This window comes from Anas platyrhynchos, chromosome Z, assembly GCF_047663525.1.
Source record: "Anas platyrhynchos isolate ZD024472 breed Pekin duck chromosome Z, IASCAAS_PekinDuck_T2T, whole genome shotgun sequence".
Classification (NCBI taxonomy): domain Eukaryota; kingdom Metazoa; phylum Chordata; class Aves; order Anseriformes; family Anatidae; genus Anas; species Anas platyrhynchos.
In genome coordinates, this window is record NC_092621.1 from 834,586 (window position 1) to 858,644 (window position 24,059).

The window sequence follows — 24,059 nt, forward strand, 5'->3', positions numbered from 1 at the left end:
TCAGGTTTGGCCTAACCTACTTAAAAGCAGCCCAGCAGGAACTTTATCCGGAGCCTGACTCTTTTGGCACCCTCATTGTGCTGAACAGTGGGCCACTGGCTTGTTCGCTGGGGCTGGCAGATGGTTGCATTTGTTGTGCACCTCCACTTCACACCAAATTTGCAGTGGAAGCCTGGCTGCCGAGGGGAGGGAAGCACTGGGCAGCGGCACCTGTCCCTGCTGCTTCCATGTCCAGTCCAAAATGAGGGGAGAGAAGGCAGAGAAACCACCAGAGCAGCCCAGAAACTCAATGCAGCGATAAAAATAACAATAAGAAAAAACAACAACAGCAAAAAAAAAAAAAAAAGCAGGTGAAATATTTTTCTTTCATTACAGTGGTCGCCTTCAAATTAAAAAATTGTCATGCTCTATAGCGAAAAATAATACTTCACCTAGAAATTAAAAATATTTAAAGTAGTTAGATGCCACCAACATCAGAATATCTAGATATTGGGGGTAAAATAAGTGTTACTAGAAATATGGTGGAAATTTCTGCAAACACACTGCATGTACTGCTGCATTTCAACGGCAGTGATGGTGCGTTCAGATAAAAGATAAATCAAAAAAATCACAGTGATTCATTGCTGAATCATTAAGATAATACAGGCAAATATTGTTGCTGATGCGAGAGCCATTTTCATTTCAGAATATGGCTTAATCCAGCAATATTTCTTGCTTCTGAATTCACAAGTTAGCGGATAATTATTGCTAAAAGTACTAATCATTACACAAGAAAATAGATTTAGAAATATTGAAGGAAAAGATTTGAAAGATTAAACTTTCAAGCTGACAAACGTTATCAGTATAAAACCCAGCTTTTATTTGCTATATAACTTTCTGCATGCACACCACCGCAGCTGCTAGAATTATCAGAATATATCAGTATAATATATAAGTACTGATGTGAAAACGAGCCTTTTAAAAAATGATTTTGGGCAAATGAAGGCATTTGGTAAATCCCAATTCGAATTGGAAAAAAATATCCTGTTGACCACTGCACGCCAGTATTACTCTGTGCAGTCAAATCAATAAATATTAGCCTTAAGAGGACCACTACAGAAAGAAGCTGCATCATATTTTAAGATAACTAGGTGAAGCTTAAATTATCTGAATTATAACTTTTTTTTTTTTTAATATTCTTCAAACACTAACAGTTGTATTCAATTGTTGACTAAAATTTCATCTTGGGATATATCTTTTAAAGCTCGATTCCTTTTAACAACAGTATTTTCTCTGTAAAGAAACGGTTACTAGCTCCAGATTCAAGCAACATAGCAGACAGCTTTCTGAAAAGCTCAGAACTTAAAGAGTCTAGAGCGTAGGAAGAAAATGCACATCACTTGGAAGTTCCTCCATTAAAGCACCCTGCTTCCATTCTCTTTCCTGCTACGTTTCTGAAAGAACCACTGATGTATTGGACGTCCTGGGAAGATCTGTGTTCCAGGCTACCTGGAGCCTATTCATTAATTTCTATATTTTCTTTTTTTTTCCCCTCCATATTTTTATTTCCATTTTTTTCAGCCTTTATTCACTGTTGTTTCCTGATGAATCCTGCACCTTCCCCCAGCCACTTAAGGCACCCCCAGCATTCTCCCTCCCCTTTGACTATTTCCTGTTAGCTTTTTACAAATAGCTGGTGTTAATACTCCCTGTTCCAAGCAGTTTGTTCTTCCACCAGCAGGAATCTTGTCTCAGTCACCTTCAACCAGAGGCCTGACCCAAAACTCGATCTGTCATACTAACTGTCTTCTGGTCAATAGAAATAAATAGTTTTCTTTCAGACTTTCACAAAAATCTATAAAAAGCTCAGTCAAAAAAGATAGCTTTTGTGCTCTATAATCTGCAGTGTGCTATGCTAAAATACGTGCTGGAGTCATTCAGATGCTGAGGAGATTGATATTGAGCACACAGATATTTTCCTTATGGCACCGCATAAATAAGCGTGAAAAACCAAATCAAAAGATAACCTGCTTATAATTAAATGCATATTTTTGTGTGGTCTGTCATTTCGCAATATGCCCTGAGGGACCACAACTCGCAACTCTATCTGCCGGATTATAATGAACTCCAACAATGGCAAAAGCTGTATTGGTAGTTCTAGAACTGAACCACTGAATTCTGTGCGTGACAAACTAACAGCTCTTTGGTGCTGAAAACCTCAGTTCGATGAAGCAGACTATGGTGGTAGCACCCTTGCATCAGATTTTTCACCAAGGTAAATTGTTTAAGGGATAACTGAAGAACCAACCTTTGTTCTGCAGGAACAAGCTAAACATGTCAGTCGCAAGCAGACTAAAAACCCCCAAATACACTGAAATACAGAGAACATTTTGCAGTAGCAACATGTTAATAGTACAGTAGCTACAGTTAAGCAGGTATTTAGTTTTTGCCTAGAGCTCTGATTTTTTTCCTTTTGAATAACTTCATTGTATTTCTAATAGCATGTACTCCATTTTCTCATGAAAAGTAAGGAAAAATTGCACAAAGCGTTGCATCCCTTCTGCACGGTATCTAGTATGTCAAAAAATATTCATCGGGGCGGTGCTCACCTGCTGTGATGTCGTCATCAACCAGATCGTGCTCCTCTTCTTGAACTTTGGCCTCTGTTCCCAACGCATCTGGGCTTGCCGTAGCGGTCTGAATGGCTTCTGTGGTTACTCCAGCTGAAAAAATAACAGCAAACAGCCACAAAAGTCAGTGATTGGGGTAGATAACACCCTTCCATTAGGAAAAACCGACCACATTACCTTCTGACTCAAGGTAATGCTATGAAACAGATAAAGCAAAGAGCAACCAGGTTCTGACTTCCCTTAGCGCTCTGTGCGGTTTTCACAAACCTACCCCTTAAAAGCCTTTTCCCCAAGGTAAATCTCTCCTATTTTCTTCTTTTTACGGCATCTTCTAGCACAATTAAAAGTATCAGACACACAGACGCACCGAAATCTTTCGCCAAAAACCCAAGATACACCACAGGGCTGCTTCCACACCACCTGCAGACTACGCTCACCCATCTGAGCCCTTCCACATCATTTTGGCTGCGATGCAGCACTTAATTGCTGCTGGAAACTACGTTACAGACACCAAATTGTGCCGCGTCCCAGCAGCACGTGGTTCAAGCTGGAATTCACCGCTTTGTAGGCTGCCTGGCTGTAATCTTTAATTAGTCCCTTCCAGCCCTTACCACGATTCAATCAAGGCATTATCAAAAGAAGCATTTTGCTAGGGGTGAAGAAGTACAGCCTCACAAATAGTCTGCCCAAAGAGCTTTAGGAAGGCGCAAAGAGCAGCCTGACAAGAAGCCCTGATAAGATTGCTTTCCCCCCTGACACCCTTTCTGTCAGCCTATACTATCAAAAATCTTATTCTATGAAGAGATTGCTGCCCGACTGATTGCGGCGTCAGGTTTGCCAGCTACAGAGGCATTAAGTCCCCATTTAAAAAAGGGCCACAGCCCTTTGTCAGCACCAACCAAACCTCAACAAGAGGTGAAGTCTCAGGAAATGACATTGCCTTTGGGAAGATGAACAGCAATTCCTGTTCTAACTTTTATTCTGACATTACCTCTTTATATAGGGAGAAACCAGTCCCTTTTAGTAACTTCCCAACCGTCCTTCTCGTTATGTCAACACACATAAAAGCAGTGACAACAACTGTAAAGCCAGGCTGGGACGCGCTGCCAATCAATAGCCCAGCACTTCATTAAGCATGCTGGCAGGACTGCGCCGAGATCACATGCAATTACAAATTGCACATCAACCTTACTCAGGACACCTTTAAAAACGGAGTTTAATGCACGCTGCAGCTGCTACAGCTCCTGGGTATCACCTGGCGTGGTCCTTACCAGCTTCAGTAAGAAGCTGGCACGAGGAGCCGGTAATCTCCGCAGGCACGGCAAGCATACAGCTGCTTCCTAAATATCGCTTCCATAGGCTAAAATTCTTTGATTTCCTTCCACACGCAGAGAAGGGTACAGAGTTGCCATGCCTTTTGAAAACTGCAGTGTGACGCCTCCACTGATGAGCTTTCATCTCAGAGGGTGCATTTTCTGGGCTTAAATACTCCAGTCAGTAGGAGCCAAGGGTCCAGCTGTCCCTAAAAGGTAAGTTTGGGCTGGGTCAAAACTCAAAGCCTTTGATTTTTTGAGTTACTACATCGCTTCTTTCATTGCTTTCTGTCCCTGAGTTACTGAAAAGAGGCTGAACTTTACTATTACATGTGCTACATCCTTCCTGCTTGAGTTGGTTCCAAGCTCAGCAAATGAAAAGTTACAAGTCTATTACAATTATATACAATTAAAATAAAATGTTAAGCGCAATCGTTCTGTTTAAGTAAACATTCCCCCCCCAAAAAAAACAAAAAAACAAAAGGGGAGAAAAATAACAGTTACAAAAAGAATTCAGGCAATAAATTATTGCTTCCTTTCAAAGAAAATCTAGTAAGAAGGAACACGTCTTCTTGGACACAAATGCCTTCTACATAGTTCATCAAAAATTACCAAAAATTGTCTTAGAAACAGGTTTTAGAAGTAAAAAGGTCATAAAAATGGAACGTATTAAAAATTAGCCAGTTGACATACTAGGAAACGCTGGAAAATTAGGCAAGATTCACTCATGCTAGAAACTTACACCATTTAGAAATGCCCAACTCTTTCCTGCAGCATCATAAAACCGCTCATTTAATATAGCAAAACGATGCAGTGCAAATCCACTGCGTTTAATTCTTTGTGCTCCGTTAAGTCAAACCCTGCGCGAGCAGAATGACCAACCAGATGTATAAATAGCCAAGTCTTTGGGGCCCAATCAAAGTATCCTTACTCAACGAAAACTCCCACTTAAATCAATGGAAGTTTAATTAAGTTTTACTCAATTAATCTGGCTTTAAATAAAACTTCCTAACAGAGAGATATATCTACCGGAAATATATTAATAAAAACGGACGTAGTATTTGTTCTTATAGACTTCCCATGTTTGTTTTGTTTTCCGGGGATAACGTGGATTATTATTTGGAGCAGTTTAATGCTTTCTAATTTCATGCTACTGTGTTATTTAGGATTTCCCCTTTCCACGAAACACCCATTTGCTACAAGCACCCACCTGGCTGAGCGGGGCTGTAGCAATACGGGAAGCAACCCGAGCGTCTCTACTTAATTTCTAGACGGGATTTATTGAAAACGGATTTCTGCAGTGAGTGCCCGGCGCTGCCCCGCTGACAGCCAGCCTGCCTGCCTCGCATTAATTCCCTTCACACCGCTCCCATCGATCCCGGCCCGCTGCCGGCCCCTCCGCACACAGCGCCTGGCTGCTGCCTCCACCACATCAGCGCAGGCACACAAAGGCCACGGCAAGATAACCTTTTGCTTTCCGTTAAAGACACAGCAACCATTTCCCTATCTGCAGTCCCATCACATAGTTAAAAATCCATCCGTCTCCCCGCCGCCGGAAGATTTCGGGGGCTCCAGCGCACGCAGCCCGCGAAATGGCTGCTTCGGTGCTTGGTGGGCTGAGCTGTTCTCCGTGTGGGAGCCTGGAAAACACCCACGGCTGAACCACCTCACAAGTAGTAATTCTTGGCACTGCCTACGCATCTGTTAATGTTTTTGGGGTCGACGAGCTGATGTGCCAATTTTGGGTGTGAAGGCCCAAATCAAACACAGATCCATCGTTCGCCCTAGGCCGCGCTGTGCAACGGTGCCCAACGTGCCCGACACGCTCTGGATTTACTGTAGGGCTTCCCCTTTCTCTTTTCCATCAGAAACGGGAACTTGGCCTTCAGAAGGAATCCACCTGGTGCTGCTGCTTCCCCTGCAGACCTCGTCTCTCCCTGAGACATCCCAGCTGGCTGCTTAGGAGCAAGGAGGGGACATCACAGCAAATAGGTGCACACTGAGCCAAGCAGCCCCTTTCGGCCAGGATGACGAAAAGTCTTCCTGCAGGACAGCAACAACTTTTTTAATGCACCTACGAAAAGAACACTTCATCGTGACGAAGGCTGGACTATTTTTGTTCTCTTCCAGCAGGAGGCTCTGGGGTGGACTCTGCGGAGCTGAGCTGATGACGTGGCTGGGCAGCCACCACTCCATCCATCACCCACCAAATAGAATAAATAATTTGTTCTCTTGGCCTGTATGTTACAAACCAAAATCTCTTGGAGGCTTAAACTGACAAACCCCATCCTGCACCAGCAGGCACTAACAAAACACCCTGCCCTGGCCCTTTGTGTGCTCCCCCTCAAAAACCTCACCTTATCTGCACAAAACGAGCAGGAAACACACAGGTGGCAGCTACAAACCAGGCCTATTTCCAGTTCTTGGCTTTCCTCGTCTTTCCTTTAAACATGCATTTAGCACATTTCCTTTCTGACACCTTAGCAGCTTCTTGCTCACTCACGATCTCAGTACCCAAATTATTTAATTACAATTTGTAGTATGCTACAGATGGATAAAAATTCTGAATTAACTACTTGCCAAACATGCTAATCATGCCAGGTGTTAGTTAACACTCCTCATTATTAATGTGTGACAGCCCTTGACCCTAAGAAAATATTAGCACCAAAAAGAGAGAATTAAAAAGTAAAACAGGTCCCGGATATAGTCTAAGTGGGTGCACCACAGCCTGCTGCAGTCCCCTGTGTACAACCAGCATCCCCCAGTGACTCCCACAACTCCACCACTCGCAGGTTTCAGCTCTGTGTTTGGTGTCAGCGTGTACACAAACCTGAGGTGTTATTTGACATTCAGCAGGGCATTCGCACTGTTTGCAATATGTTTAACAGGCAGTGGTCAAAGATCAGAAGATACTGATCTCTAATCCAAGACTTCCCCGTTCCTCATCTGATGGCTCACCACTGTCAAACGAATAAATAACTAGATGCAGCAGGAAATAACAGATTTTAAGGCTTGCTTGTTTCAGTGTCCTGTCCCATTCCCCACAAAACCATCTTTCTCTTCTCTAATTTGTATTTGCCCATTTGCACTGACTGTGAGATATCTGAGTACATTTAGACCACCTATGTCATGTTTCAACCCAAGATGGAGCTGGGAAGGGAGAAATATGAATAGAGGACACCATGCACAGTCTTCTGTGTCACCACCTTACTAGTACAAGGCTTATTTTCATGAAAAATAGGCAATTTCTTTTTTTCATAAGAAGACTTAATGAAATTGTATAGTCAGCTACTCCCCCAAATCTTCATTACAGATGCAACTACTGCCTTTAACATGGATACAGAAGCACGACTAAGACCCCCTCCATCCTCTGCCATGCCTCAGCATGTATTTAAATGATTCAAGCACTGCTGCAGAAGGCAACATAGGATGCGGCAGAGTCTTCAAATTAACATATTCTGGTGGAGCTTAAAAGTAAAAAGGCTTTAGAACTACTAAATGCACTTTCCAGCGCTATAATGACTGTAATAGATCTACAGGAACATGTTATTACTCCATCAAGTCTCCTATGTCATTTTAAAGACTATTCATATCAAACAAGCAATTTAGAGGATAAAAAAAAATTGTAGCATTTTAAGAAGAATCAATTACTGTACAGTGTAGAGCTGTTAAACTATTAACTGGTAAACAAACTTATAAAATCTAATGGAAAATGAGACAATCTGACAGATGTAAAGCAAAACAAAGAGAAGTCTTCTTAGAGTAATATACCTGTGAGATGAAAAACTGCAGAATAAAATCACAACAGAGGTACAGAGACCTTAATCATACTCAATCCTAACACTTTCAGCTGATCATCAGGTTGTTAGGGAACATCAGATACAAATTGCATGCATAAATCTATGCAAACTGATTAAAAACACAGTATTAGAAAAAAAACCTTGCGTTTTTATTGTGTAACTACCAAGCAGTGATAGAAAAATGAAGCCTTGAGAACATAAGAAAAAAATTAGAAATGTTAGTAAATATGAAGCCTTAGTTATTGTTTCAGCAAATGTTACCATACATTGTAAAAAAAAATAAAAATAAATCTGAATTAAATAATTTTGATGAAACTGTTTCCTAAGATGCCATATTCAATATGCACCGGGGTACCAGCTCACATTTTTCTGTGTTCATCAAAATGCAAAAGCAGGTATGGGAATAAAAGCTGGCCGAGCACGTACTTTTTCGTTGAAGTAGCTGGCAGTGTGACTGGAACAAAAGTTCGACAATCTGAACCTCTATTGTTCACAAGACTCTCTCTTGCATTAGTTAAAAGATTATTTAAAGATAATCCAGTGCAAATTTGCCTTTCAAGTTCCCAAACACATTTCATCAAAAAGCTGGGAGACACGAGAGTTGGCTTGATCTTGCTGAGTAAGGTCATGTTCCAAACTGTTATTGGATCTGTGCGCTGAATATACAAATGGGGAAAAGATTTCATCTCTGTTTGCTAGTACCACACACTGGAGACATTCAAGAGTCAATTAAGCGCAGATGACTAAGTATCATATCAGCAGCAAGCTTCTATTAGTAATTAGCATTTGTTTCAATTAAAAAGGAACCTGCTATGTCCAAAAAAAAAAAAAAAGCAAAATTAGAATGTAAAAATAAAATGAATATAAGAATTATTGTAAAGCAGTGAGATGTGCTAGGCACAAACATGCTGATAATATTTTATGCTCCTTTATTAAGAGGGGAGTTAGGGAGAAGTGGATGATGAAAGAAACAAAGTGGTATTTCTTGATCTATCATATTTCTGCTGCTTGCCTTTCTATCATAAAACTATGCTTTTCAGAAATCCACTGCAACCATTTTGGCCATTTAAATTATTTTTATCCCCTTCAATTCCTCCCCAGACCTTTTTAAAAAGGTATTCTCTTTTAGCAAGTCCTATATTAGAACTAAGGACACATCTGTATACTTCACTCGCTACCCACAAGAGCAAGTTTTTTAGTTCCTTAATTATTTCATTTCTCCTTTCTGATACCACAATTATTATTCCTCTTCAGGATGTCAGCATCTTTGTGTAGCTCTCGCAGACAATAACACTATTAAATGCCATCTCTGCCCTGCTATTCAGGAGAGGCACAAACTTGGTTCAAGTTACATAGTTTTCAACACTGCTAATATAAAATAAATGAATTCCAATTTGCTACTCATCATCTGTTTTACAGCTTTTCAATATCAGTGCCTTAACAATATTGAACATTTACATTCCAGTCATTCATTCAGCCGTACTCCTCAGCTGATTTCTCTATTTTTTCCCTGCTTTAAAACCTTCTTGTTGGTTCTGATGGATAAGCTTATCCTAATTTAGTAATTAGTAAAATCCCAAGTATGCTGTATGCATACTTGAACTGAATACATACAAAACACTGGAGTTATTTTTAAACCAGTCAGCCCCTAGCTATTAAATGGCTACACAAAAATCAAATGCCTTACCTGTGGCCTGAACATGAGAGGCAGAACAAAGTATTACGCTCCCAGCTGATGTGCATGCAAAATAGGGCTGCACACTCTGCTCACGCTTTCCAATGGAAGTGTTTAAGTAAGGAGGAGGACCAGAAACGGCACAAGGATTGGAATTAGTATGAATTACCAGTTGCTTTCAAGTACCTTAAACAGAAGGTCCTTTTTCGGAACTGTATTCTATGAACAGAGTACAACTGACCTCAGAAAAGGATCAATTAGAAAATAAACCCTAACGTACCGAATGGCACAAATATCTGGCAGCACGGATGGAGGCTCTCTGGCATGTCCATACAACACTTCTTACTCGCTGCCTGGCTGCACGCCTAACTGCGCAACAACATCCCTGTAATAAGGCAACCGCTACATGGCTAAAGGCTGTAATTAACAACAGCTTAGCCTCACCAGCAAATTCTGAACATCACCTGAAAACAGCGTGTTCCATGTAATTTATGCATTCAATTTAGATTTAATAAGATTATTACACATCTCTCAAAAATCAATTGGTATTTAATAGAGATCCTTCCCTGAATAGAAACAACATTCTTCAGCGGAGAAAGAAGCACATCTTCAGGAAAATGAATGCCTACTACTTAAAAGCAAACATTCTCATCCATTAAACTATAATTTTTTTACTGCTTTGTTATGTATGGCAGGTGTGTTTATATCTCTTTGTATCTTTATATTGTGTCATTGTTCTATAAATGCAAGTTCCTAGGCAGATAACTGAAGGGAGTATCTTATGACGCTGACGCATCTTCCAAGAATAGATTCTTAGAGCCTGGACAATCTCTGCTTTATTATCAACAAATAAAATGAAAATAGCAGTTCTGGAGAAAAACACAGCAGTTTAAACAGTGGTCAGTAACGATTGATTTTATTTTGAGAAGGAAGATTATATTGCATATCACAGTATTAATTCAAGACATACGTGCACAGTTACAGTCAGAAGCCTGATGTTTTGGTAAATACGTATTTGCATGTAGTGGCTCAAGGCACACAGAAGACTTATGCGCCCTTGATAATACTAAATTCTGTTAAAACCCTTCTCTGCCCGTCAACCAACTGTTCCAAATAAGGCCAATCATTCAGAAATGCAAGCGATTTTCACAGGTTGCAAGTAAAGTATTTAAGAGAAATTCCCTGTCTCATTCCGCTTACAAGTGCAATGCTTTAATGGACAGCATTTCATCAAAAGGGATCGGCTGATTTTTAAGAGAAACCCAGTTAGGTCCATAATCACACAAAACTACGAATTGTTTCATCTGACAGTTTTAAGATTTTTAATTTGTATTACTTTAATGCATTTGATTTGTTCAGTTAACACCCAATCAACTAATACAAAAAAGAAGCAAGGACATGAAGATGTTAGAAAACAATTGCTATGAAAAACACTCTTTTCTCTTAAAACCACATTAAATAATCGAAGTAGTGATTCAAAAGAATAGGTAATAGCATATATAATCTACACTAAGTCAGAAGGTTAGCGGGAACAGCCAGTTACCAAAAAACCACTATGCAGAGGCCTGCATGAAACTGTTTTTTAAAATTAACAAATTTCATTTTTAAATTCTCTTGCATTTTTACAAATTGCAAGAGAGATGAAAAAGGAACAGCTCTCATTCTTGATATACTTCTGGGACGATTTAAGACATCTTGGCAGAGCATTGCAAGACACATCTCTGTTGCTTCTGCGCACTACACGCACTTTGCAAAACCAGCTTGAGCTTCTAACACCCCAAAGCCCATCAACTTTTAGTTTTAGACTTTTATGAAGTGCTCTATGTTTCGGTACCAAAGGAAGCTCTGTAATCTCATGCTCACCTGATTAACCATCACCATAAATTACTGCCTAATGAATCCTCGATAACTGTTCTACCATCTCTACCTGATGTCTCCTTGCAGCGCCTGGTAATCAATGTTTCTGAACACCCAGCTGGGCTGGAGGCACGTCAGACGCCAAGCAGATGCTGATGGACATTTCCTGCATTAGCTCCTTTCAGCATCCTTCGATACTTTGGGGATACCAAAGGATCCCTTTATAGCCATTTCTATGATTTTATTATAGACTCCTTGAAAAAAAAAAAAAAAAAAAAAAGTCTGTGTTTTACCACCAGTACCTTGTAATTTTTTCAGCCCTTTTCATAGTAGATTTCTTCCCTGAAACCTACCAGCTGCAGCCTAGCCCCTCAGCAGCATGGATTGCCTTTGCAGAGGGCACTCCATTCCCAATGACACGTCCTGAAATGTTCTGTTTACCTGATCAGCACTAGGGATCTTCGAGCAATTTCACGATTGTGAAATTACTTTGAAAATTTCCTAAAACTGTTATATATAGCCCAAATGCATTTTTTTGTAGTAGCGTTCATCAATTTGTTTATGAAATTCCTTTTTTTTTTTTGGCCTTTATCTAGCAACCACTTGTTTTCAGATTAAAGACAGGGTTACTTACGTGATATAACACTGTCAATGTACTGTGGCAAATACGGAGCCCACGCATCAATTGTCTCCTTCCGACCTGCCTGCTCGATTCTTCTCAGTTCTGCTAACAATAAGGCCTGGGCAGCTTCTCTTACCTATAAAACCAACCGGAAAAATCACACAAACTCAAACATCAAATATTTATCAAGATGCTATCAGTATAATTTAGCCAGAACAACAAAAAGCATCGCTTAAAGAAAAAAAAAAAAGCAACTCATATAGAATAGAAAACTGAACTAAGCTTCCAGAAAACCCACATTTTTCCCCACTCCTACTTAAATACAAAAGCAAAATAACCACCAAAATTCTAGTTTTCTAGGAGTAATTTGTGTTCACCCTTCTCTAAACATTTCCAAAAACGTCCACCAGAATTCCAAGGTACACAAGGAATCAGTATTTTTTCTAAATATCACAGGTGGATGTTGGAATATAGTAGAAGATAAAAATCACCTAAAACCAGTTTTCCAAATGGGATACACAGATCTGCTGTGTAGCATGGAAGACTGAACAATGAAACCACAGGTGAATAAATATAAAAAAAAGTTTTCTAAAATTAAAAGTCCAGCTTTTTACACCAAGAAATACAAAATACTGTCATGTACTATTTGTCCCCCATCAAAATCCCATGTGTTCTACCTGAGGATTTCACTGCATTTATAAATACCTGACTTTTTGGTCTAAAGGCTTTTAAACACAAGGAAGTTAAGTGACTTGATCAAAAAACTGTGGGCAAGCAGGGAATAGCAATACACTAACTTGACACCTGAGGCTATCCAGTAACTGGGCTTCAAATTCTAATTAGCTTCAAACTAATTACCTCTTGGGAAACCATCTCAAAGTACACCCTACCTAGCCAAAGAACAGGCACCCAGGTAGCAGAAACCATATTCCCAATTCAGTCACATGGCTGCTGAAGACCTACAGCCCCTAATCCAGCTCCGTTCCTCCTTGCCTTCTTTGAAAGCTGCACAGTCAACAAAATTTTTGCCAGAGCAGCATAGGTGTAGCGTTAAGGCCCGCTAGTCATTTATCAAATAGTTGGGTGACAAACCACTTACTGACTACTGTATACACGCTCCAAAAAATAAGGCAACTCAGCAGTCTCGGGAAAAAAAAATAGTTTTTTGATCCCAACGAGATTCATAATGGAATCCTAGAAATTTTTAATCCAGTAATTTCTTTTTAAAAAAATATGTACAGCATGTGTTTCTACCATATGCCACACAGAAGCTACAAAAATATAGAGACACGATCACTTTTTCAACGTTTTGACAGGTTAGCTGGAAAACTGCCCTCCTGAATCTGCAGCAAACAACTCCAGGATCTTGCGTCAAAAGGAATCGGTAACTTTTTATATCGAGGAGAAATGTGCTTAATAAAAGACAACGCCACATAAGAGTTGTATAAAGCTGTTTGCATAAATAAACAAAAAAAAATAACTAAAGGTTCAAATACTTAATTTTGTTTGCAAGATATGGGTTGTTTCTGCTGCTCTTCCTAGCAAATCCCCCACTCCTTTCTCCCCAGGTGCCCCTGGCGGTGCGTGGAGCTCCTGGTGCTGGGTGACTGAGCCTTTCCAGTGGGTTTTCTGGTGGTTTACTCTCATAAATCTCTGCTCCGTAAACCTCTACTCCCATAAATCTGGCCACCCTGCCCTTTCCAGCAGCAGCAGGATGACGCCCAGTGGCCAGCGGGGTCCTCACAGGTCCCTGCTGTCAGCAGGGCAGGGGCAGCAGCGGGGTGCTGGGGCCTGCCTGGGCCAACCAAGCCCCTCAAAAGTAAGATTTGAGAAGGTGGACTGCTATTTGAGCACTCAAGTTTGGACTTTTAGAATTGAGCACTGACTAGAGGCAGGAAGAGCAGCTATCCCCAGCCCCAAACTAGAGAAATCACCTCCAGGCAGCGGTCCTGCCAGCGGCGGGCCAGCATCTCCAGGAGAGGAGGTCGGAACTTGTCCAGCCCCAGCAGGTCGGGGAGCATCACGCAGTGCATGGCAGCCAGCTGGCTCCAACCTGGGAAAACACGGCAGGACGGCGAGGTGAAGGCAGTAACACCAGGCAGATACCGCGTATAAAATGCAAGAAAGTAAATTCACATCGGCAACTGGCCTGGTACGCGTTAAGTCTTCAGGAGAAGGTGGGAGAAAGAAGGGAAACAAATAAAAAGAACAATTTTGCAGCAGAATGAGAGATTTCTCCCTTCTGCAGCCGGACCCCCAGGCACTGCACGTGCCCCCTGTGCCATGAGGGGATACGAGGAGCTCCTCCGGGACTGACCGTGTGCCCCAGAGAGCTGCTCAGAGCTCCACGCCAGCAGGAGGTTGTGTTTAATTAGGATTGGTTTGAGACAAATGTCCCTCTTTCTCCCCATTCCCTCACAAAAAGACTTCAGAAGAGTAACGCTGCCCAGTCACAGGCTTGGATTGTCAGCTTGCAACCTTCAGAGTATGCCCAACACTGCACACAAAATGCTCTCAGCATGAGCGCTGAGCACAGGACTAATTTAAGTGATCTGTTCAAACAATAATTGCCATTATTTTACACAACGTCCTACATGCAACTTTAATTCAGTTTTATAATCCAGTTACAAAACACTCCGCGCATGAGTTACCACTTGAAAGATTATAGACTTTTCTGGCCCATTTTAAAAGGTGTGCAAATGCAGAAAAGCACGCGTTTGTCTGCCCTCCTCGTCTTCCCATCTAAACCTTACTCGAATGAGCTTACCTCAAGTATACTCCTACTGTAAAGCTGTGACATTACGTAGTTACAAACTGTACGGGGGAGCATATCAAGCTCAAATGACACGGATCATAAAAATGCTTGTGATGTACTTTACACAAAGAAATCTTGTAGCATTCTGCTCTACATTGACTTGATAAACCTGAGAAGTACTTCAGGCAAGCACATAGATCTATATTTTTAATTTGTCAGCAATTGCGAACATAAAAACCTAAATGTTTTAACGAATAAAGCTCTTCCTGACGCTACAAGAAATCATTTCATACTTGAAAGTCCTGCGTGAAAGCGCAAATTTATGGCTTGGCAATAAAAGGCATTAAAACAAAGGCTTATGCAGTGATACAAGGGGTTGGTTTCTGTTTGGTTTCTGATTTCTGATTGTTTGTTTGTTTTTTGTGCCAATCTTTGGGTCAGGAAGGCATTCTTCACTACGTAAATAAACATTTATTAGAAGAAACAAACCAACAAACGCAAACCCCAAGTAGTTTGACTAAATCATTCATGTTTTCATAAACCAAAATGTAAGTGACTTGCAATGATTTTGTTTCTCTTTCCTAAAGGACCGTGACATTTTTTCAGCCTTTTGGTTTGCAACGTGAACTACAAAATGCTGTTGCTCGCTCGTCCCCAAAGCAGACGAGTGCCACGTGCTCGTACCAGAAGGGACCCTTCAAGGCTCCAGACAGGGCTGAACCTTCGCACCAAGCAGCAGCAGCTACGTCCACAAGGGAGATGGGAAATGTCACCCAAACGGAATACAAACCACACGGAGTGCAGCTTCTTTCATTCATACCTCAGCGGGGGGAAAAGGCATTTCTATTTTCCCTACTTAAAAAGGGTCTTAGGCTTTTTCCTCCAAAGGCAACAGCAAAACCAAACAGGATCTGAAATGCAACCTTTGATACAGCGGTTGAGAACTGAAGAGAAAGGAAGCCCGGGACAGACAAACCAGATCCACTCACCCTCTGCCAGCATTAATAGCAAAGAACACAGAAATAACCCCACTGCCTCTGTATCTAGCAAAGAAAAGTATCTACACAGACCAAACTAAAGTCATGTCGTAACAATGATAAAGGACATTAGTTGAAAGCAAAAGACAAATAGATAGAAAAAATGAGGAAAGAATACCTTCATTTACTAAGAAACAGGTATGTAAAGTAGGAGCAGTGTCAGAGCCAGAGTGACCAGCTTCAGTGCTAGAAGAAACAGCAGGAGCAACTTGCAGAGGAAAGAAGAAGAAATAAAGAGAAAAAAATCGGAGAGTGAGGATAGCAGCTTCTGGAAAACAGATTAGTATCACTGAAGAATGACAAACAGAACTGGAGGAAACGGTGATAATACTCAACTTAAAAAAACTCTAGGCTGTACAAGAAGTGCAATGTCAGTGAGAGGAAGACATGCAACCGCAGAGAAACACAGATACACCAACATAAACTTGTGGGTTTTAAAAAGAAAATACCTGTAAGTAAAAAAAAAATAAATCCAAGTTTGTCCTTAGAAAGCTGGGATTTGGTTTGGCATAACGGTTGACTAGGAGTTTAAAACCAGGAGTTTCACTTTTGTTCTTGTTCTTCCCCATCTCTAGATAGATTTGGAATTTGGACTACAGATTAAAAAAGTAATTTCGAAATAGCCCCTTTAAACCTGGGCTGTCCCACCTGTTCTACTAAAATGCCATAGGATGTATCACTGCTGGCTAGTTTGAATGTAGTTCCATTTGAAACGTGTCCATTCAGAGAAGTTTAAACCTGAACAAAAGAAAGGACTAGGAACATAAAGCAGCAGCATATAAACCACGCTGCTAAGACTACAGGGAAGCAAACACAAAAGAGCACAGGTCAAGCATGTCCTCAAAGCCAGAGCCGTGACGTACTTACGTTGTGAGCTGCGTAATTTCTCGGTGCAAACGTAATTTAAAAGCAGTTCTAAACATTAGGCTCCCACTAATGCTCATTACTTAACATTATCACATGAAAAGCTGCGCAGACCTTATGGCATACACATGCCACAACCAGAGGTCAAGGCAGGGATTTACAGGGCACTCTCTGACACTTCCTTCCTATAGAGAAATTACCATATGTCATGCACAAGCATCTGCAAATTAATCCCCCACTTTTATTCCGTTGCAGAACAACAATGGGTTCAGGCTCCTGAACACATTAAGCATTGTCTCCTGAATAGGCTGTTTGCTTTTCATGCAGTGAACTTCTTTTGGCGCTGCGGGACATCTGCATCCAAGCTACTTTGGCCGTCCCTTCCACACGAACGCAGCACGATGGCACGTGTACGGGGACACCGCCACCAGCGCGCGACAAAAGGGACTTCTGTAGCTGCATGAAAGCAGCCAGTCGGTGTAAGAAAAAGCACACCGCTGCTTTTTGTCGTTGCTTTCTTAAAACAAAACTCAAGCCTTTGAAGTTTTCCTTTCTGACCTCTTTTGCCGTTGTCGTCCTCCCCCTGCAAGTGTCAGTAATTCTAACAATCACTGCGATGGAAGCAGCTGGCCCCAGAGCTGCTGATCTCGGGACAAATACAGGTCAAAGAGATGGAGATCAAGCATGTCCCAACACGCATTAATTGTATCTGTACTAATTGATTTTTTAAGAATAAGCACTAGTAATTTATGAGTGGTGAGATGCTGGAAGTAGCACACAGTGGGAGGCAAAGGTAAACTTAGGACCTAAGGGTGCCATTCAAACAAAAACTCAGCTCTCCCCAGGAGCATGCAAGACATGCCACCAAACACAGGAAAAACAAAACAAACCAACAAAAAAACCCACAAAAATAGAATTTTAGGAACAAGAGTATTTTTCTATATTTTTGACGATGCACAGAATTTAATTTTATCAATTGTTTTTCATTCCCTGTTGGGTAACTGATCACCATGATCAGCAAAGCTAGTTCTAAGAAAAATTGCATAGTTTTCACTTGGGGAAGGATAACCCCAGTGTAACTGTACCTTAAAAACAAAAAACAGATCCTCTGTGCGAAATAGTTTGTCTGGCATTGAATTTGCCATACTGACACCATCTTCAGTAAATCCTGACATCTCAAAGACAAATCTTTCAAAGAAAAAGCAAGCAGCTGGGGAAAAAAAGTCCACTTGTTGAAACAGCTCTACTTGACTTTTCATTCTTATTTCTACTTTTTGTTATTGACTGTTGCTTCTCTATTTATGCAGCAAATTTGATAATGAAAAGAAAAGCTTTATGCTCATCACTCCTGAAACTGACTTGCCCTTTCCAAACGCAGATCACCAAAAATGAATTAGCAAAAGAATACACACACGTGTTGCTGATGAGTAAGTTTCCTCCTGGGATACAAATTTTCCTCCTTTTTGGATGTGAATGATGAAAGTCACAGAGTTGATGGATGAAGTTACCTGTTGTGCTTACCAGCTTTCTAGCACAAGAGCACTTCCATGCTTTAAAGATTTAAGTAAGGATGTATGTGAAGGACATTCAAAATATTAAAGATAAATATCCATAAAATATCACAACGAAAGAGCATTTGTATTCTGCAAAATGCAACCATTTCACAAAGTGTAAGTTTCTCCATATTCATGTAGCTTGAAAAGACAAAGTTTTAATAGTTAGCTATAACAGTTAAGGGTTTATTTTTATTTGTTTATTTTTAATTAAGGAAGAAAGTTTCAAATGATTCCAAAAGATATTTTCTTTATAAATTAGTGAAAAATAAAACACATTATGGGAAAAAAAACAACACATTTCTTCTGCCCTACATTCTACTTATATGCACATATTCTGGCCTTACACCCAGAAAACCTCTGAGGAGCGGTGATAAGAGCAGCGATGTACACGTTCCCTCTTTGTTTCATCAGGCAGGAGGCACACACGACCAAGCGCACACTCGGACGTGCCCCCCACCCACCAACCCCCCCCGATGGTGCAGGCTTCGTGCCCCCTGCCCAGCCTGCAGGAGGTGGTGTGGGGAGCTCTGGCTTCCCCAGCTGCCACACCGCTCTTTCAAACGGGCACCTGCTCCTGAGCTGGGCACTAAGACAAAAGTGGCCTCACCGTGATGTTACACACATCTAACTTCATTTTTGGCATCGACTCATTTGCTGCATGGAACAGCAGCTCTGTAATTTAGAGAGCAAGCAGGCAGGAGCTGCCTCCTCCTCCTCCATCCCTCACAGGACAGTTTCTGTGTGCTCCCACCACCTGGAGGAAGCTCCACTCACTGCTCTGCTCCAGTGCAAAATTCAATTCTCATCGGGTGTGAGCCCTCTTTCCATATTGCATGTTCTTCTACGTCTTAAACCTAGCCACTGTACTTATGAAAGAGAAAACGCAGACTACTAAAGGACAACATCATACATCAACCTTCTTCCTCCCATGTAGAAGCTAGCAATGTTGTTAATCACATGAGAGTAAGGTGAGAACTTCAGTGTCAGGAGCTGAAATGACATATCAAATTGTTCCAAAGAAAGTCATTTTTACCTTGCTTAATTTGTCCTTGAGCTGCGTGACTTGCTGCCATCGAAGGAGGTGCCTTCACTTTTGTCATCTCTGGAGTGCCAGGCCGAGGTGGCCTAAACATAACAGGCATGAAGGGGAGAGGAAGGAAGACAAGGGAGGAAAAAAAAAAAAGAGAGGGAGGGGAGGATTATTTGCTAAGACATTGTGACTAAACAAACTTTGAAAGGCAATCCTGTAAAGAATGATGCATCTCATTTACAGGTCCTAGCTTACTCCTTGGGGATGAAAAGTTTGTCTGTATGTTTTGATCTGTTCAGAATTTGACCTACTCTTTAATCTATTTAAAACTAAAACTCAAAGAGGACAAAACTGGCCTCTCATTCCTACTGGCACAAACGTTACTCTAACTCCACATCATATTAAGTTTGTAAGTTACGTAACTCAATTAAAAGCAATAAAGTTACTTTGGCACAAAAAATGCTTTAGTCATGATAAGAAGAAATGCACTCTGATCATCTGGGAACCAAAGGCTGCCATAACACCAAAAGGCTGGCAAAATAAAGCACTGTATCGAGGTAGAGACTCTGAAAGCAAGTTGCTGTGAGTTAAAGGGAGTGCTTTCCGTACCTGGTCGGGCCTTTCTTCATGTGGTCTCCAATGAAAGTTGCATTCGTCATGCTCATCAGCGTGTTTGCCAGCGAGATGACAGAGAGGAGGTGCTGAGTGGTGACTGCACGCGACACTCCGTACGTCCCCTTTCCCAGTCCTTCTGTAATGGACATTTTCCTTCCCAGCTCCACGCCCTCGTAGGATGGCTTACCTACAGACTGGTTGTAACCGGGAAGCATCAGAGACATGTGGCCACCTCTGGACAGGAGGCCAAAGGACACAGAACAGTGCGGCTTAAGCATCCCCAGGCGATCAAGGCAAAGCTCATCTAGGACAGAATTCAAGCCCCAGGCATGAAGACAAGACATAAAAAGCTTTGCTGTATCCATGGTTAGATTGTACTCTAATAAAGTTAATGGTTTAGATTTGCTAGAGCGATATTCCGGGTCACCATCTTCTCTTCTCTGCCTTATCGATTCTTCATCCTCATCCTCGTCGTCGAGGAGATGCTCTTTGATATTCTCTTTGATCGTCTCCTTGACCTGCTGGAAGAGGACGGCTGCTCGTTTGCCAGTCAAAAAGGAGCCTCCTTTGTCAGAACCGCCAGATGCCTTCTGCAAATTCTCCGGAGAAATGAGTGCGCTGTTGGGTCTCGAGGCCTCTTCGGTCAGCAGCTGAATAATCAGGGCCTCCACATCGAAGAAGAGCACGTGTATATCTGGATCTGTTAAATTAGTCTTTATAGCTTGAACCATCAGGGAGTTATGCGAATATTTAGGCAAGTTCCCCTACAAAAATAAAAGAAAATCAGAGGTATTTCAAAATTTTAACTGGATAACCGTCTTTACACTTTTCTTGGATTTAATTCACAAATTGAGGAAGCTCTGTGTGAACACAGTTTGAAAACTCGCAGGGTATAAAACATGAAAATCATTCTAAGATGCTTCACTGACATTCTCATAAGATCGGGAATTTCAGAGCTGTGATCAAGTATTGCAGACCTAATATACGTTAATGCTGTAACACTGACACTCAGAGGATTTGGTATGAATACTGGCACACAAGCCTGGGCACTCAGATATTTGGAAAAACAAGGTGACACCATTCCAAAGAATATCCTGTGCAAGGGACCGCTCTTTTCCAAACAGAATAGGATGCAGGAAGGTTAAAAAAAAAAAAAAAAAAAAGGAAAATGAATAGAGCTCGAAGCAGATCTCTGCTGCTCTCTGCTGGTCAGAAGCCAGACTGCCAGAACATCAGAAGCCTGCATTTATCAAGAGAAAAACAAAAGAAACAAGCAAACAAACACACACAAGCTCGTGTTTGCAAACACAAGCGGTTCTTTCAGCACACATTTTTCATAATATGATTACTTCTTCATCAACCTTTAGCTTCTTGGGTTTGCTTCTGCATGTGTAATTGTTTTCCCTTATTGACTGGGCAAAAACTACCCCTGCTAAAGGATTTAATGCGGTCACAAACAAAACTTAACACCAGTCTCATATCTACAGATTTTAATCCCTAGCATAAATAAAGTTGAGATAATAAAAACCTCGCTATGGCAGTGTTCTGAAAACATTAAACTATTTATTTCTTTATTGTCAGGATATTCTTTCTTCTCTCTCTCAATACCTAAATCATCCTCTCACATGCAATACAAAAAATCTTCCTTCAGAGAAGTACCAACGTACACACCTGAACATAGAAACTGTTTGTTCTTAACAGACATCTTGGTATTAATGTATTAAGCACATACTGACATTGCAAATATATTGATCAATATTAAAAACAAGAAAATACCACATTTTGTTTATCTCAAAGTGGCAGAAACAGGTTTAAAGAAAAAATATTTTAGTTTCTTTTGCAAGCCACGTCTCTATAGGAAATGCAAAAGAAGCATTACAGTTATAAGAGGTGACCAGCTACTTCACATTGCTTGGATACTGCATTAGAAACAGATGAGCTAGAGCAGAACTTACTTTGTCGGATGCCTCAGAAGCTAGCAGGTTAGTGGCAAGAGTCTGCAGTTTTTGATGTGCCACGTTTTTCAGAGCAGCCAGGCTCCGCCGAGTCATGGCCTGCTTCAGGTTGACAGCGGGATGACTGAGGGAGTCCACAGCCGCAGGAACTGCCTCATCACAGGCGTTCAGGATTTCTACTGCTGTTATTCCCATCACACACCTGTCCAGCGCACCTTCAAACATTTTGGAAAACATTAGTTTAGGCAGGAACAATTCAGAATGTGCAGAACATTATAAGTGCAACAACATGCAAAAATAATTTACACCTCAGGATGCAATGGGTAAAGCTTTAACAGCTATTTTTAGAAATCTAATTTCCAAAGGAATGGATTTTTCCTGAGTTTCCTTGAGACTGAAGTCTTAGGGCTCATTCTTACTGTCTTCTAAACAGAGCATTAGCCCCTTTAAAAACAAAAGGAAGGGAAACACAAACCAGACAGACAATAAAACTTATTCTTTACTTTGCAGATGAAGAAACTATTGGAGATTGAAGGTGTTGGATTTCTACACCAAGCTTTCAAGAAAACTGCTGAGGAAGCATGAATGCTAATAAACTAAGAGGACACTACACGTGCGGCTAACATCTTAACTGTTCTCTGAAAAGGTAAGTAGGAAAGATATGGAGGGAGAAAAAGCCAGAGGAAGCTATACTCCTCCAAAAACAAGTGAGTTATTCTAAATCAATGTTTTAGTATTTGATCTACAAATTTGGGGAACATAGGGAGAGCTAGATACCTAAAAAAAATGCGTGAAAAAAAATAACAAGTCTCAGATGCACCTTGCCCAGATTACTTAGTATTATTAAAAATTTTGATCAAACAATGTCTGAACTGAAGCTTACCGGTATCCATTTGCCAGACGTACACAGAGCCATCTGAACATCCCACTACCAGGTAGTCATCAGAAGGCCTCCATTTTATTACTTGAATAGGGAAGAGGTGACGGGATGCCAGCATGATGCATTTTTTCTCCCGCAGGCTCAGAAGACCTACCGAGTGATCACTGGCAACAGAGCAAACGCAGTGCTGGACTCTTGCCTTCAAAATGAAAAAATAAATAGATAAAGATTAATCATAAGGCAGGTAAGGTAGGCAGTTTAAGAATCTCTTCTTCACTGGCCGAAGTATAATGATCAACAAACTATTTTATAAGCAAACACAGGCACATAAATCTATGGCAAAACTTGCTGTTATCACTGGGAACAGATTTTCATTTGCAGAAATTCTCTTGAATCCAACTACCTGCTGGTCATAAAGAGCAAACAGGTAAGAGAACATCCTGCCTTCTGAGCATAACCACGCGATATCGCTACCTCAGAAAAATGTTATGCACTGAACCAATAACGTCACTTCATGGTCATGGCCAGAAATTTCTCAGTCTTTCCAGAAGAAGGAAATTATTTTCTACCAACATGTTTTTCAAATGTTTAAAATCTGAAGGGGAAGTAATTGTGTAGGGTTCAAAAGAGTCATAAAAATAATACTTTACTGGCCAATAAAATATAGACTACTTACTCTCAACCCTGTCACTTTTATTTATATTTGTTTTTATGCTACAGGCCAAAATATTTTAGCTAATACTGATGCATATTTCTTAGTAAAAGAAAAAAGAGACTAGAGGCATTTTGATTTATAATCCAGAATAGGCATGTTCCTGCACATACGCTAATAGAAATATGAAAAAGAGGATAAAAAAAGCAGAACATTAAAGAAAAAGGGAACAAGAAGGGAAGGGAAAAAAAGGAAACAAAAGGCAAGGAAACTGTGTTGAGCAAAAAAGGAGAACCCGTGGTTCTCAAATAAACCTGTGTCATATTACGCATTAAATTATTTCTGTTCATTCAATTTATCAAAAAAAACAAAAACAAAAACAAACAACACATTCAAGACCTATGGGCTTATGGGCCAACTGGTGGGGAACAGCTGCCGTAGGTTTCACGGGAAGTGTAAGACAAGTTATCAGGACACATTAGTTAAAACTTACACTACAGTTTTCTGGTGGAACTAGAAGCTGTGTAATTTCTCCACCATGCACACAGAAGATGTGTTTCATCTCTCCAGAAAATATATCCCACATGATGACTGAGAAATCCACACCACCTGAGATCAAATACCTTTGATCATAACGAGAAGAAACCTGATGAGGATACAGTAAGCATGTAATTTTGTTTCGATGGCCTCTGAGAGTCCGGTGAGGTGGCCAACCTGAGGAATTGGGTAAGGTCGAGGGTACGGGGTGGGGAAGGATGAAAAAGAGAAAAAAAATAATTAGTTTTTGATAGAACAATTAATAAATTAGATCGCACACACTGCAATCCAGCTGTGCTTTT

General features: G+C 40.8%; 1 protein-coding gene across 2 annotated transcripts in view; it reads right to left on the bottom strand.

The window, feature by feature from the left end:
* WDR7 (WD repeat domain 7) overlaps positions 1–24,059 on the bottom strand; it is a 93,924-nt gene that overhangs the window by 55,484 nt on the left and 14,381 nt on the right. The window contains exons 12-20 of one of the 2 annotated variants that reach the window (XM_027447009.3): positions 23,714–23,934; positions 22,572–22,767; positions 21,689–21,903; positions 19,728–20,497; positions 19,122–19,213; positions 15,787–15,876; positions 13,811–13,929; positions 11,889–12,012; positions 2,589–2,702 (exon numbers count right to left, since the gene is read on the bottom strand). In XM_027447009.3, the coding sequence (XP_027302810.3) occupies positions 2,589–2,702; positions 11,889–12,012; positions 13,811–13,929; positions 15,787–15,876; positions 19,122–19,213; positions 19,728–20,497; positions 21,689–21,903; positions 22,572–22,767; positions 23,714–23,934 (1,941 nt within the window). The remainder of the gene's footprint in view (positions 1–2,588; positions 2,703–11,888; positions 12,013–13,810; positions 13,930–15,786; positions 15,877–19,121; positions 19,214–19,727; positions 20,498–21,688; positions 21,904–22,571; positions 22,768–23,713; positions 23,935–24,059) is intronic. The other variant, XM_072031641.1, reaches the window with a different exon arrangement.